Below are 15,125 nucleotides of genomic sequence, written 5' to 3' on the forward strand. Positions count from 1 at the left end.
TGATTTTTCTCATTAGAAGGAGATTGCTTGATTTGAAGAGGAATTATATATTTTATATATGAATGAAATTGATTCCCATATATTTTATTGATGTGTGCCCCTCTTATGCATATTATTGTAAAATTATGTTTTGAAAATTTATTTAATATTTTTACCCTCAAGTTCAATTATGTGTTAAATATCTTTCTGTCCCTTATTCCCTTATCAAGGGGAAGTGGTTACTTGATTTTCAAAAGGGGGAGAAATTTGTGAAATTGGTCAAAATAGAATTAGTTTGAGCTTGGTTGATTCTTTATGATGTCTCTTGAATTTACAATGTTGTTACTTATTTTTAAGAAGCATGTCAATAGGAAAAGATTTACAAAGTATGTGTTCATGATTTTAGGAGAAACTTTTATGTTTTTATGTTATGTTTTCTTAATTGTCTTTTTTGATTGATTCCAAAAGGGAGAGAGGTAATAAGGAAAATGAAAACATATTATTATTGAATATATTCTTTGTGTTCAAGTAAATTAAAATTATGTATGTGTGTTGACTTCAAATTCATATTGTATATCACACACTTCTTTGGATTTTATTTTTCTTGACTTGTTTGTCATCATAAAAAATGGGAGATTGTTGGCTTTTTGGCATTTATTCTCAAATTAATTAATAATTCTTCTTTTATTCATTAACAATTTGAGTGTTTTGAAGTATCTATTGCGTAGTGCTCGAAACAATGATTCCAATGAAATTTGAATCACTCAAATTGAAGTTCAAACGAAGAAGATATAACCGAAACAAACTTAATGAAAAAATCTCGAATGGATGACGACATGAAGCTCTAGGGTGAGTGACACATGAGACTTTAACGGTGGATTTTAGTTTTTATTGAAAGGAAAGAGAATTAAAAGAAATTGATTTTGTAAAAAAAAAAAAAAAAATTTTGTTAAATAAAAAATAATTTTAAAAAATAAATTTTATATTATTTTATATTTGTGTCTAACATCTAGTTTTGGACACATGGTGGGAATTGCTTTTGATTGGGTTTTTAAAAACTTATTTAAAAAGATATATATTATTATATTATTTTTTGTTTTATATCTAATGTGGTTAGTTGAATTTAAATCTCCGTCATTCGACTTTCTTTTACCAACATCCAATAGTCTAAATTAAATGTGGTTTTCAACAATTTTTCTTCTATTTAAATTCTTCATCTTCTCCAAAATTATAACAATTAGTTTATATTATTTTTCAATCCTCCAAACTCAAAGCCTCCATTGTTACTCTCTTTGAGTTTCAATTTTCTGCTTTTCATCTTCTTCTTGAGAGAGATATTTTATATTGTAAAGATTCATTTGTTGAGTGCTACAATTTGTAAATCCACTCTTGTAGAGAATTTGTCAAGTGTGCTCTTTATTTTTACAAACATTTTGTAAGAGTTGCTCTTGTTCCCAGAAAAAAAAGTTGTGAACATTGGTTCGACTCTTCTAGTGAAGTACTCAAAAGAAGCTTGAGAAGTGGACATGGACCGATTTTGTCAAACCACTATAAAATTTCTAGTGTTAATTTCTCTATCTCTCATACTTTAATTATGCAATTAATTTATTGTTATATTTTATTGCATGAAATTAATTACAATATTTATTCCTTAAATTAATGGCTTAATGTTAATTTAGATTGGTTGAATTGATCTTTATACATCTCATACCAATATTTTTATTAAAATCAAATTGGGTGTTTAAAAATATTAAATAGCATTGTATTTATTTGCATGAATTTATTAATGAAAAGTTTGTTAATTTATTTAATTGGACTCACATTAGAAAAACAAATTATTAATTTTAATGAATTTACTTAAACCCTATTTACGATTGTCATACCGATCCTACATTTCATGCTTCCAACTAAAGCTACCATGTCTGAACAATGGAAATTAACGTACAGTTTTCAAGACCTGAATTTGCAAGTTTGTAGCATCTGGGAAGTTCTTCGGGTCGGTTTCTGGCACGTCGCTTACTCGTCGATAAAATCCCCTGCTGTGATTTCTCCATCGCTTAGTTACAGCTAACATTAATCTCCAAATAGCGTTATGTTGAACACAAGATTTATGAGCATTGATAGTGTAGAATGTCAATGCTATTGTTGATACTCCTCCACTCAATACAAATAGTAAAAAGAAGCTGTTGGGGCTCAGGCTTGAACTTTCATCTTTTGCATCTCTATCCTCACATTTCTCTTTAGCAAGCATGCTGTCCTCTAACTTTCTATACTCCCCAGTTTCAAATACCTTAAGCAGAGCTTTGTTAACATCTCGTAATAGAGGAGAGCCCCTCGGAAATGCCTGCAAGACATCGCGAAGCAAGAAAAAAAGTTAATCTTTTTCAAGGGATTTATAAAATGTAGAGGATTGAAATGAGATGCAAAGCAAACATAGCCAGCAACAACATCTTACAAATCCAAATCCTCCAACAACGTAGGTTGGTCCAGAAATCATGAATTCCTTGCAAAATCTTGCAAGGAATAATTTCGCAAAAGGGACTTCAAGAAATGCAGCTGCTATCTCCTGGTTTCTGAGAGCGTCAACTAGATCGTTCGGGGTAGTGTAGTTTTTTACACTTTCAGCAGGAAAGTCGAGAACTTCTTCCAAATAACCCTTGACAAAAGTTCCTCTGCCTACTCCCACGGATGCATTTATTTTCTGGAGAGTCTCAATATTCGATATCGTCGCTTCAAACTTTTGAATAGTGAGCATGCTAGCAAGATTAGCTGTGTATGTCTGAGTTATCACAAGTGCCATAAATAGCCAAGCCACCATAGCCATTCGCGATAAGTTACTGTGCAGCCTATTACCTTTTGTCAATAAAATCAGCCAAAATTATGTTTATTGATCTGTTTTATTTTATTTTTTGTCCAAATGCTTAAGTAAAGAATGACAAGTAAACGCATCGGTTATGTTGGTTACCGTGCAAGGTGAAGAGAGTGGTGAAGGATGAGCAAAGCATGGCTCCAGCTTGATCAAACATTGAACCTTCATGTTCAGGACAGTGATTTCGTTCTATGAACCACACAACAAAGCCATTGTAGGCAGTTACCACAGCAATTAGAATCCACATGGTCACTGTAAAGGGTTTTGTGAACAACAATGCTTTATTGCTTGTGTCTTTTTTGGTAGGAACTATCATCACCAGTCCTGCTTCCGAGTAGGGATGTGTAAATTCTGCATGTTCTACACGTTTTGTCGTCATTGCTATGTCGCCTATTGCTGCATCATATTTCTTTATAGGCAAAAAAAACAAAAGAACAAAAAAAGATCATTAAAAGAACAAAAACTAAACAAGAATTTGTATAAGGCTTATAAAATGTGTGGGAAGAAGCATTTTTCCATGATAATTCATTGCCAGCTTTGATGACTAAACAAACAGAAGTAACATCAAATGACGTCTTGATTAGATGAGAAGACAGTTCTGTAAGACTCCTAGTAAAGAAGGTTTAGGGATAATTAGTATAATTAGTAGTAAGGGCATTCTAGTAATTAGACATTAAGTTTGTTAGGTTCTTTGGTTATAAATAGAGGAGGGCTAGAGGGTGGGGAGAATTTTGGTGGAATTTCCTAATTGGGAATTTGGGAGAAGATTTTCAGCCCTCTTGAAAGTGTTGCTTTGTTCACTTCTTATTGCTGATTTCCGCTGTAATTTCCCCTGAAGTACATAAATAATTCATTCTAGTGCCTTGCTCTGTTTCTTGGAAATTGTCTTGTTGAGTATTTTACTGTTTGCAGATTTGGATACCTAACAAATTTGTTAGGATACCACCTAACAAGGAAATACTCAAGAACACAAGTATTGGTTCAAGAATAATTAAATATGGAAGTATATGAAAATGTATTGAAATATGCTATAATCTCATAAGGAAAGTAACAAGGTAACCCTTAACCTTTCGAGAGGGCTAGTCTCTCCCAAATTTCCAAATTAGGAAATCCCACTAAATTCTTCACACCTTTCTCCAACCCTTCCCCTTCTATTTATAGTAAATTACCTAACCAACTTACTAATTATTTACTATATACCCTAACTAATAACCATTATAATATTCTACTAATTATCCCAACAAATTCCTTCAAATAGATTTCAAATGACGTCTAAGATTAGATGAGAAGACAGTTCATAATTAAGGTGAGTAGTTCTTGTAGCCAATTATTCAAGAATTATACGAATATTTTTTTCCTTACCTTCAAGTAGATTGCTTGCACTAAATCATCATAAGTTCCGTTGAAATGATAGAAGTCATGTGGCAGTGGAAGGTAGTTTAAGATTTCTTTAAACAGATCGATTGCAAGTCCTTTGAAGGTTAAATTGTTTCCCATAGGATCTTCGACCACATGTACATACTGTTTGAACATGGAACTAGATGGCACCCCAATTCTCAATGAATTGGCATCTGTTGGTACAACCCATCCCCTTGGAGTTATCGAAGATCCACCTGGCCAAAACACTTCGCCGAGATCCTTCATCGATGAGCTCGAAGACGAATTTTCCCTCAACTCTCTTGAGAAGCCTAATTTATCAGACCAGAAGCCTAGTTCCCTATAACTCCTCCCCACCACATTGATGATCTGATAAGTATCAGCTGGGTATAATTTTCTGTCCTTAAACTGAATTTTTCCACCGAGTCCTTGAAAGTCAGTGAGCTTTATCTTATCTAACAAGTGATTACCCTTTTCTTGGATTTCACTCATTGCCATAGCCGCTGTTGTTACAGCATCATATGCCTGTATTGCAAAAATACCAGGCTCGTTGTTGTCCTCCTCAAGATGCTTTGATCTAAACCTCTGACAAAACCGAAGATAAAATTCATGATATGGAGGATTACTTTCTGGGAAGTAGCTCTTGACTCCAACAACTCCTTGTAGTACATGGTTGATAGAAACATTGAAAGAATGTGCAAGGCTTGTGAAAGAATCAGTAGTGATCCATACATAGTCCTTTCCCATCATTCCCATCTTGTTTGCTATCTCAAATAGACGCACTGCCAACTTGAAAGACATATGCACTACAAAAATTCTGCATGACCCTCTTCTTAGCTTCTCCAGTTCTTTAGAAAATAAATTAGAATCAAACTGTGAGAGACCAACAAAATCACTAACTTCAGCTCCTACATCTTTGAGGGCATGTACAAGATAAGGAAAAACTCCAGTGGTTGAGAAATCTCTATCTTCATATATAACATTGACTAGATGCCAATCCCATGAACTGATAATACCAACTATAGCCCTCATTTGATTTAACTGTGAAGGAGAAGCCTGGACCAAAAATTTGAACTTCTCGGTTGCCCACTTTGGTATTTCATTAGCTAATGCTAGTACCGGAATCTGATTCTCATTTCCAACCTCAGCAACTACGGATGCCATTTCCCAGGTTTGTGGCCCTATTAAAGCATGAACTTGTTGTACACTGATGAGATCTTTAGCTGCAAATTCAATAGTTCGTTAGATTGTGTTTGGGTTATAAACTCTATTTAATGATAGAAAGTAGCTGGCTTAATTAAAGTAGGAGTAAATGAAAAAACCAGGATTGCTTTCTACTTCAAAACAGTTCAACTGATATGAACACAAATGCATTTAGTTAAAATTTCCAGATAAAGAGAAGTTTCACCTGCAAGAGCTGCCAGATTGGGATCACTTCTGGAGTCTCTAATGATAAGACTGAAATTTTGATTGCTCAAGGAGTTAAATTCCTCTATAGCCATGTGCATAGCTAAAATCTCTTCCTTACCAATCCTGGAACTCAGATCTACAATGGCCCCAATTCTGCACTTTCCACCATTAACCAGTGTTGCACTTGCATTCCTTTCAGTTCCATGCTTTCTAGAAACTATGAGAGCAAACAAGAAGAAAGAAAACAGAAAGGGAAGGTTTCCCATTTCTTATGAGAATGACAGTCAAAAGCCAAAGGCTTTGCTCTCTCCCTTCCAATATATATAGTTTGGCAAGAAACCCCTACCATCTCTTCATCCTTCTCTTTCCAACTAGAAAAAGTCATTTCTTTATTCACTCTTAGAATCCAATTGTCCACAAAATTCCAAGAATTCAAGCAGGCGGCACTAATCTTATTCAATTTTAGCCTCAAGAGCTTTGACTCTGTCTACAAGAATGATCAAGAAATCTTGACAACCAACTTTATAAGTTCCATTTCCAATTCCAACCACCAAGGAAGACATTGATTATCTCATAGCAGTTTAGGGACTATTATTACAAATATTCAGACTGTAAACATATGTGCCCTTTTTAGTTTTCATCCATGAGCCATGACAAATCTCAAAAGTATTTCAGAATTTCCAATTCTCCAAGAACACAGACACAAATCAGAGACAACCCATTTCCTATTTGTACAATAAATCCATGCCATTCCAACATCCTTACACAACTCAATGAACATGGAAGAAAATATGGTAGCAAATAGGTTTATAAACCCTAACAATTTCTTCTTGAAACAACTTTTACTGTTCTTGTCCTTAAACATACTTTACTAACTCTATTTTTGTTCGCCATTAAAGCATTGCAGTTAACATGAATCAAACCCAGATTACCAAATTTGCAATCCAACCTCAGATCAATACAAAAATGTGTTGGGTTTTCGAAATGCATGAGAAAAATGTTGGAAGATGAATATAATTCAAACAAGAAGACTTCCCTTTGTAAGTCATGAGTGAAGGTGGTTGTGTAAATTCAAATATGCGGAAGGAAGACGGCAAAAGGGACCGAATCTCGAATTTTCCCTAATTTCGTGAAGCATTTTGCTGCTGGGGTTTTTGTTCGAATTTTCCCTCCCTGAGAAAATGAAGGCAACCATACAGGAATTTTCTCACATTCTTGCCATTTGAATCGGTCGTCAAGAACCGACAATTTCATGTCGTTTCAACGGTCAGGATTTAAATTTGAGAATCAATTAAAATAAGAGATTTAATAAAAATAAAGTTGTATTAGATATCTGTTTGGCAATAAATTGTAATTTCGAATCTATTTTTTAAATTTTATTTTGTCATTTTTATAAAATAAAAATTGTTTTTCTATTTTTCTAAATAAAAAATTAAAATTTGTTATCTCTTGAACAATTGTATTAGATGTGTTTAATATTATATTTATAAATCGTAGAATTGGTTGTAGACTTATAGTTATCTACTAATTTTATGTTTAATATAAATGAGGATTAATTAATTTATCAACCTTATTTAGTTAAATTCTTTTGTATGATTATTATTTTGTAATATTCTATAATTTATATTAAATTACATAAGATATGTTTTAATTTTAAAAAATAAATGGAGTTTATAATCTGTAATACTATATTTTTAAAGAAAAATTATTTTAAATGACAAAAACTACTAAAAATATTTACAAACAATAGTAAAATATCACAGTATATCTGTGATAGATACAGACTACTATGTGTGTCTATCAAAACTCTTTTTAGATTCTATTATAGGTTAGTTCATTTTCCTACATTTGAAAACAACTCATTTCTATTTTTTTTTAAATATAATTTTGCATTTTGAATTTTAAAATTCAAAATCCAAATATATTAAAAATATAAAAATATTATTTTTAGAATTTACAATGTTGGTTTCATAGAATCTAAAATCAATTTTCAAAAATAGAATTTAGATTGTCCACCAAAGAGGTTTAGAGAAAAAAATAATTAGTTTTTAACCTTAGATGATTAAAAATATATTTTTTTCAAAAAAAAAGAGATCAAAATAGACCTTTCAAACTTAAGACTAAGAGATTAATCATTATCTTTTAAACTTATAGAAATCAAATCTTTACCTCTTAAAATATATTTTAAAACAATATAAGAATCAAAATATTACTAGAGTAAATAAAGAAAGGAATTGTACTATTTAAATCAGAAAAAAAAAGACAAAATTAAAAATCAAATGTATAATTTAATCACAAGATTTAGTCAAGTCATAACATTTTGACATGTGACTAAGTATACAAACTTGACATGTGACACAGTTTATGGTATAATAATCATACAAACTCTAGTTGACTAGAAATAATCTTGACAAATACAAAAAAATAAGAAAAAAATAAATAAACTTGAATAGTAAAGGGGGAAATTCCACATGTTGGCGTATTGGTGCAAATTCACAACGACAACACCATTTCTAACATACAATAAATACATTTGAAAATGGTAATCATTTGGCATATTTGTTTTGGTTGTATTCTGTCCGTGTCTGTCAATATTACTGTTAGACATTGATTGAAGTCTATCCATTTTGATAGTTTTAAAATTTTGTCATATTTTATAAATATTTTAGTTTATTTTTCTATATTTAAAAACATTCATTGTTTTTAATAATTTGTTTTTGAAATAGGCTTGTTTTATCTCGAATTCTTTTCCATAATTTTTACTTTCTCAATAATAATAATAATAATAATAAAACATTTAAATTCTTAGTCAAAATCTAAAACCAAAAATAAGTTTTCAACATTACTTTTTGTTTAGTATTCGAAACTTGATTTGGTTTTATAAATATTGATAGAAAGTAGACTACGCAATATAGAAATTTAGAGGTGAAGGTATTTTTTATACTTAATTTTAAAAAACCTAACAAAAAAAAACAAAATTGCTACCAAATGAGGCTTGATTTTTTGTTTTTAGTTTTTGAAAATTAAGCATATTTTCTCTCAATTTTTTCTCTCAATTTCTTGTCGTGGTGTTCATCTTTCTTAAGTAAGAGAATTAAGTTTTTAATCAAAAATAAAAAATAAAAAACTAAGGTCATGTTTGCTAACCATTTAGTTTTAGGTTTTTGTTTTTGAAAATTAAGCATATATCATCCATATTTCTTACATCTTTATTATGTACAATAGTTGAATTCTTAGCCAAATTCCAAAAACAAAAAAACAACTTTTTGAAAGCTACATTTTTAGTTATCAAAATTTGGCTAGATTTTTTATACCATTGGTAAAAAGTAGATAACAAAAGAAGAAATTTAGAGGTGAAAGTAGTGTTTATAGGTTTAATTTTACAAAACAAAATGATTACCAAACGGGACCTAAACTATTTAATTTTTTAAATTAAAATCATTTTAATTTTTTGGAAAATAAACTCAAGGCTTTCAACTTTCAATTTCATCAACTTAGATCATAAACTTAGATAGATAGTGTTGCAATTTTTATCCAATATTCAAATTCAACTAATTCAACCACTAAATTTATACATGTATAAATAATTATATATACATATATATATATATATAACTAACCAGTAACCAATCGAAAAGTTACTCCTAACAAACCAGCTATAGGCTAGTTCTCTTTACAAAAAGATATTAATATCCAATCTAATAAATGAATGGATTGGATTAGTCAAACTTAGACAATAGACCGAATTTGGATCAAACCTAAACCGAACTTGAGTCAGTCTTTGGGTGACAAGTTCGTTGTGCCTTCTCCAATAAATAAAATTATTTTAGTTTATAAGATCTCGTTCGATAATATTTTCGTTTTTGAATTTTTTGTTTCCAATTTTTTAATAACTAAAAACAAGAATGTTTTTAATAATAACTCTTCTTGTTTCTTGAAAAATAAATAAATAAATAAAAACTTGTTTGATAACTATTTATTGTTTTTCATTTCTGGTATGATTTTTTTTCTTTCTTGCTTACTTTTTCCCTTAATTTATAGTTTAAATATAATTTAGTATAAAAAAATATATAATATGCTTTAAAATATATAAAATACAATTATTAAGAGTTTACATTATCTAATACAAATAAGTTTCAATAAGAAATTAACAACAATAATAAAAGTTGTTTCTATCTTTCAAATGTTGTCCAAATTTGATTCACAATGTCATTTGTCAATCGATTTATTTGCCTTAAGTGATGTTGACTGAAATTCTAACTTAATTACATTGTTATGACATTGAGAATGTCATGGTTGTAAAAATATTAAAATGAGATTAAATTAATTTACAAGAAATAAACTTTATATATTGAAAAATTCTAACATGTTATAAAGTGTACTAAAAAAATTTAAAATTTAAAAGTTAAAATAATATATAAATATAAATTTAATAAATAAAAAAACAACAAAATAAAAAGAAATGGAAATAGGAAACAGGAATATTATCAAACTAGCCGAATAAAACTTTTTTTTAAAAAAAATTTAAAATACGATTTTCCCTCGCAATAATCAAAGGCATTCACGGGTGGTTGGCCCATAGCCCCATGTATAATGTGTTGGGGTTGTCCCAAACAACCATCCACTTGGGCCCTTATGTGGTAAAACAAAGCTCATTATGCTCAGACTAACCCTTCCTTCTTCTAGTCAAATACTTTTTAACCCATTTTGTAACATTTATTTCAACTTTATACCTTAATTAACTTTGGGTAAAGCATAAAGAGTGAGCATTTGAATCTAAAAGGTGCATTTCATGAATCAAACAGTTAATTTTCTACTTGTTTATAACACCTTTGAAAAAACCATGTTATTGTATACGCTTCCCACTAGAGCTTCCTCGTTATTCAATCTTTCTCCTAATTTTCGATCTAGTTACTCTAAAACTATGAATACATAGAATTACTATAAAGCACTTTCTTTTTCGTTCTCAAATGCCAATGACATGAAAAATTAAGATTTATTTGGAATGACTTGTCTAGTGCTGGAAAACAGTTTTTCAAATGTTAAAAAAGTGTTCTTATGCACTTGAAAAGTCACACCAACCTGATCCTATCTACAGTTTTCTAAGCTAGACTTCGCATGTTTGAGGCATATGGGAAGTTATTTGGGATGGTATGAGGCTCTTCACTTACGCGTGGAGATAACCGTCTTCTATGATTCCCCCAGTTTCTCATTACAGCTATCATTAATCTCCAAATAGTGTTTTGTTGAAGATTCGAGTTATGAGTAGCATTACAGACATATAATGTGAGTGCTATTGTTGATACTCCTGCACTCAATACAAATAGTAAAAAGAAGCTGTTGGGGCTGAGGCTTGAACTTCCATCTTTTCCTTCCCCGTCCTCACATTTCTCACTAGCAATCATGCTGTCCTCCAACTCTCTGTACTTTCCTGTTTCAGATACTTTGAGCAATGCTTGGTTCACATGTGGTAACAACAGAGAGCCTCTTGGAAATGCCTGCAAAAACATTTTTCCAAATAGATCTTTAGAATGCAAGAAGTTAGAACTCAAGGACAATTGGAAGGTCGTAGAATGCAGAAAGTTAAATGTGATGCAAAGCAAACGTATCGAGAAGAAGATCTTACAAATCCAAATCCTCCAACTTTGTAGGTTGGCCCAGAAATCATGAACTCTTTGCAAAATCTTGCAAGGAACAATTTTGCAAAAGGAACTTCAAGAAATGTAGCTGCTATCTCTTGGTTTCTGAAAGCATCAGCTAAACCATCAGGTGTGGAGTAGTATTTTATGGTTTCTGTAGGGAAGTGTAAAACTGTCTCCAAATATCCTTTGACAAAGGATCCTTTGCCACATCCCACAAATGCATTCATTCTTCGGAGAGTCTCGATGTTCAATATAGTCGGTTCAAGCTTTTGAATAGTGAGCATGCTGGTAAGATTGGCTGTGTATGTCTGAGTTATCACAAGTGCCACAAATAACCAAGCCACCATGGTCATCCGTGACAAGTTACTGTGCAGCCTATTACCTTTAACCAAGCAAATCAATCAATATGACGTTAAATTATCTGTTGTGTTCTTTCAAATGGAAAAATAGCAAAACAATAATTCACCAACAGTTTTGGTTACCATTCAAGGAGAAGAGAGTGGTGAAGGATGAACAAACCAAGGTTCCAGCTTGACTAAACATCGAACCTTCAGGTTCAGGACTGTGATTTCGTTCTATAAACCAAACAACAAATCCATTGTAGATGTTTACCACAGAAATTACAATCCACATGGTCAAAGTAAAGGGCTTTGTGAACAACAATGCTCTATTACTTCTATTATTTATGGTAGGAACAATCATCACAAGTCCTGCTTCAGAATAAGGATGTGTAAATTCGGCATGTTCGTAACGCGTTGATACTATTGCTATGTCACCTACTGCTGCATCAAATTCCTTCATCAACAACAGGCAGAACATGAAAAGATAGTTAGAAGGAGAAGCATCCTTCCATGAGATTTCAGTGTTAGCTTTGATTACTCAACTGAAACAGAAGTATCTTCAGACAAAGTTTTGATTAGATGAGATTACAGTACATTCTATTAAGTTATGAATGATTTGAAAGGAAGCTCTTAAATGTAAGCATAAAAAGGAAGGGTGTTTCTGTAGTCATAGTCATATTATGAATAATATGAGAAATTTTTTTCCTTACCTTCAAATAGATCTGCTTCACTAAATCATCATACGTTCCATTGTACGCATAGAACTCGTGCGGCAGAGGAATGCACAAATTGTTTAAGGTTGCTTCAAACAGATCAATTGCAAGTCCATTGAAGGATAAATTGTTTCCTATCTGATTTCCTTCCACATTTACATACTGCTTGAACATGGGACTAGTTGGCACACCAATTCTCAACGGCCTCGCATCAGTTGGTATAGCCCATCCCCTTGGAGTTTCCCTATATCCACCTGGCCAAAACACTTGGCCAAGATCCTTCATTGACAAGCTAGTAGACGCATTTTCTCCTAACTCCCGTGCAAAGCCTAATTCATCAGACCAGAAGCCTAGGTCCCTATAACTCCTCCCCATCACATTGATGATTTGAAAAGTACTGGCTGGGGGTAATTTTCTTTCTTTAAACTGAATCTTTCCACCCAGTCCTTGAAAATCAGCGAGCTTGATGAATTCCAACAAGCGATCATGACCTTTTCCTTGGGTTCTACTCATTGCCATAGCTGCTGTTTTCACAGCATCATAAGCCTGTACCGCGAAAATACTAGGCTCGTGGTTGTACTCATCAGAATGCTCTAATCTAAACCTGCTACGGAACCGATGATAAAAATTATGAAACAGAGGATCGCTTTCCGGGAAGTAACTCTTAACTCCAATAACTCCTTGAAGTAAAGAGTGAACAGAAACATCGAAAGAATGTGCAAGGCTTGTGAAAGAACCAGTAGTGATCCAAACATAGTCTTTTTCCATCATTCCCATCTCTTTTGCAGTTTGAAATAGATGCAATCCAAACTTGAAAGACATATGAACTACAAAAACTCTACTTGGCCCTCTTCTTAGCCTCTTTAGTTCATTGGACAATAAATTAGAATCAAAGTGAGGGAGACTCACAAATTCACTTATTTCAGCTCCGACATCTTTAAGAGCATGCTCAAGGTAAGGAAATATGTTGGTTGTCGAGAAATCTCCATCTTCATATATAACATTAACCAGTCGCCAATCCCATGAACCAATAATAGCAGCTATGGCCCTCATTTGATTAAACTGGGAGGAAGAAGCTTGGACCAAAAAATCCAATCTCTCAGTTGCCCACTTTGGCATGTCATTAGCCAACGATAAAACCGGAATCTGATACTCACTTCCGACCTTGGCAACTACAGAAACTGCTTCCCAGGTTTGTGGCCCTATAAGAACCTGAACTTGTTGCATACTGATCAGATCTTCAGCTGCAAAGTCAATGGTTTACTTATGTTGTGTTTAAAACATATACTATGTTGAATGCATAAAAAGAAACTGGTTTACTTTAAAACTAGCATTCTACTTCAAAACTCTTCATCTGATATAAATAGGAATGCATTCAATACAATTAAAAGAAACAGATACTCTTACCTGCAAGAGCTGCCTGATTAGGATCACTCTTGAAGTCTCTGATCACAAAACTGAAATTTTGATCATTGATTTTGTTAAAATCCTCTATAGCCATCAGCATAGCTAAACTCTCTTCCTTGCCAATCCTAGAACTTTTGTCTACAATGGCCCCTATTTTACCTCTTCCACCATTAACCATTCTTGAGCTCATAGTTCTTTTAGTTTCATGCTTCCCAGAAACTATCAGAGCAAACAAAAAGAAAGAAAACAGAAAGGGAGACTTTCCCATTTTTTCAGAAAGAGGCAAAACCAAGGGGTTTGCTTTCCCGATTATATTTGCACAAGAAACCATTTTTCTTTATATTTTTCTTGTTGACTAAGATATGACATTTCTTTTCTCCCTCTTCTTTTGTATTCAAATCACCAAGGTCCTGATTGATAACCATTTTAGTTTTTGAAAATTAAGCATATAAATACCTCAACCTCTTCCACGTCTAAATTACTTGTTTCGTTATCTACTTTTTACCAATATTTTAAAAAACAAAGCCAAGTTTTGAAAAAAAAAGAAGAAATTTTTAAAAATTTATTTTTGTTTTTAAAATTTGGCTAAGAATTCAACACTTTTTTACTTAAGAAAGATGCAAATAATTGTACAAAATTGAAAGAAAATAGGCTTAATTTTAAAAGCCATTATTATCAAATGAAATTTCACTTGTGTGACAATTGACATGAACCACTTGCTTCTTAGAGTATTGACTCAACCTAAATTAATGGAGTTAAAACTTGACCACTAACTCTAAATTCCAACCACCATGGACAGACATTGATCATCTCATTCTGTTGTAATTAATAAAGAGAAATTACCAAATTCTTTACAAAAACAAACATATATCAGAGACACCCATTTCCTATTTGAACAACCCATGTCCATTCCAATATGCTTAAACAACCCAATGAACAAATTAGAACAATATGGAAGAAGATAGGTTCAAAACCTCTCATCTCTAAACATTTCCATTTTGTTCTTTGTCATTAATGTTTTGAACAGGAATTTAAATAAAATAAAACATTCAAAGTTGAAATTAGGTAAAAGAAATTTTTTTTAAAAAAAGTTAAATAATTAATTAGAAGAGGAGTATTTAGGGCAAAGTGAGAGGGATGTTTTTGAATATTGTCACTATTCAAACCTGCACAAACGGCCAGAAATGACTTACGGCTGTAGTGAAAGCTCTGAAGCCGGCCGTCTTCAAAATTTCTTGAAAATGCTTAGGAATTTTCCAAGATTCTTGTTTGGATTCCCGGAAAGTTGGGAGTAAAACCTCTAGGGAATTTCCCTCCAGTTGAATAGTTCCTTCCTTGATTGTCAAGGTATTAAATTTCCATTGACATTTCCGTCCCTTTAAACTTT

General features: G+C 32.1%; 2 protein-coding genes across 2 annotated transcripts; both read right to left on the minus strand.

Annotated features, from left to right (window-relative positions):
* Positions 1 to 1,801: 1,801 nt before the first annotated feature.
* Positions 1,802 to 6,856, minus strand: LOC120086153 (glutamate receptor 2.8-like). The gene is made up of 5 exons (XM_039042629.2): positions 5,634 to 6,856; positions 4,211 to 5,448; positions 2,945 to 3,257; positions 2,435 to 2,832; positions 1,802 to 2,323 (listed from the first exon to the last, which is right to left on the minus strand). The coding sequence occupies exons 1-5, from the start codon at positions 5,899 to 5,901 to the stop codon at positions 1,916 to 1,918; spliced, it is 2,625 nt and encodes an 874-aa protein (XP_038898557.2). The 5' UTR covers positions 5,902 to 6,856; the 3' UTR covers positions 1,802 to 1,915.
* A 3,572-nt stretch (positions 6,857 to 10,428) lies between these two features.
* Positions 10,429 to 14,200, minus strand: LOC120085367 (glutamate receptor 2.8-like). Its single transcript, XM_039041314.2, has 5 exons — positions 13,739 to 14,200; positions 12,329 to 13,575; positions 11,760 to 12,072; positions 11,262 to 11,659; positions 10,429 to 11,133 (listed from the first exon to the last, which is right to left on the minus strand). Exons 1-5 carry the CDS (start codon positions 14,067 to 14,069, stop codon positions 10,738 to 10,740), a joined length of 2,685 nt encoding a protein of 894 aa, XP_038897242.2. The 5' UTR covers positions 14,070 to 14,200; the 3' UTR covers positions 10,429 to 10,737.
* Positions 14,201 to 15,125: the final 925 nt, after the last annotated feature.

This window comes from Benincasa hispida, chromosome 9, assembly GCF_027475165.1.
Source record: "Benincasa hispida cultivar pf3 chromosome 9, pf3_genome.v1.1, whole genome shotgun sequence".
Classification (NCBI taxonomy): domain Eukaryota; kingdom Viridiplantae; phylum Streptophyta; class Magnoliopsida; order Cucurbitales; family Cucurbitaceae; genus Benincasa; species Benincasa hispida.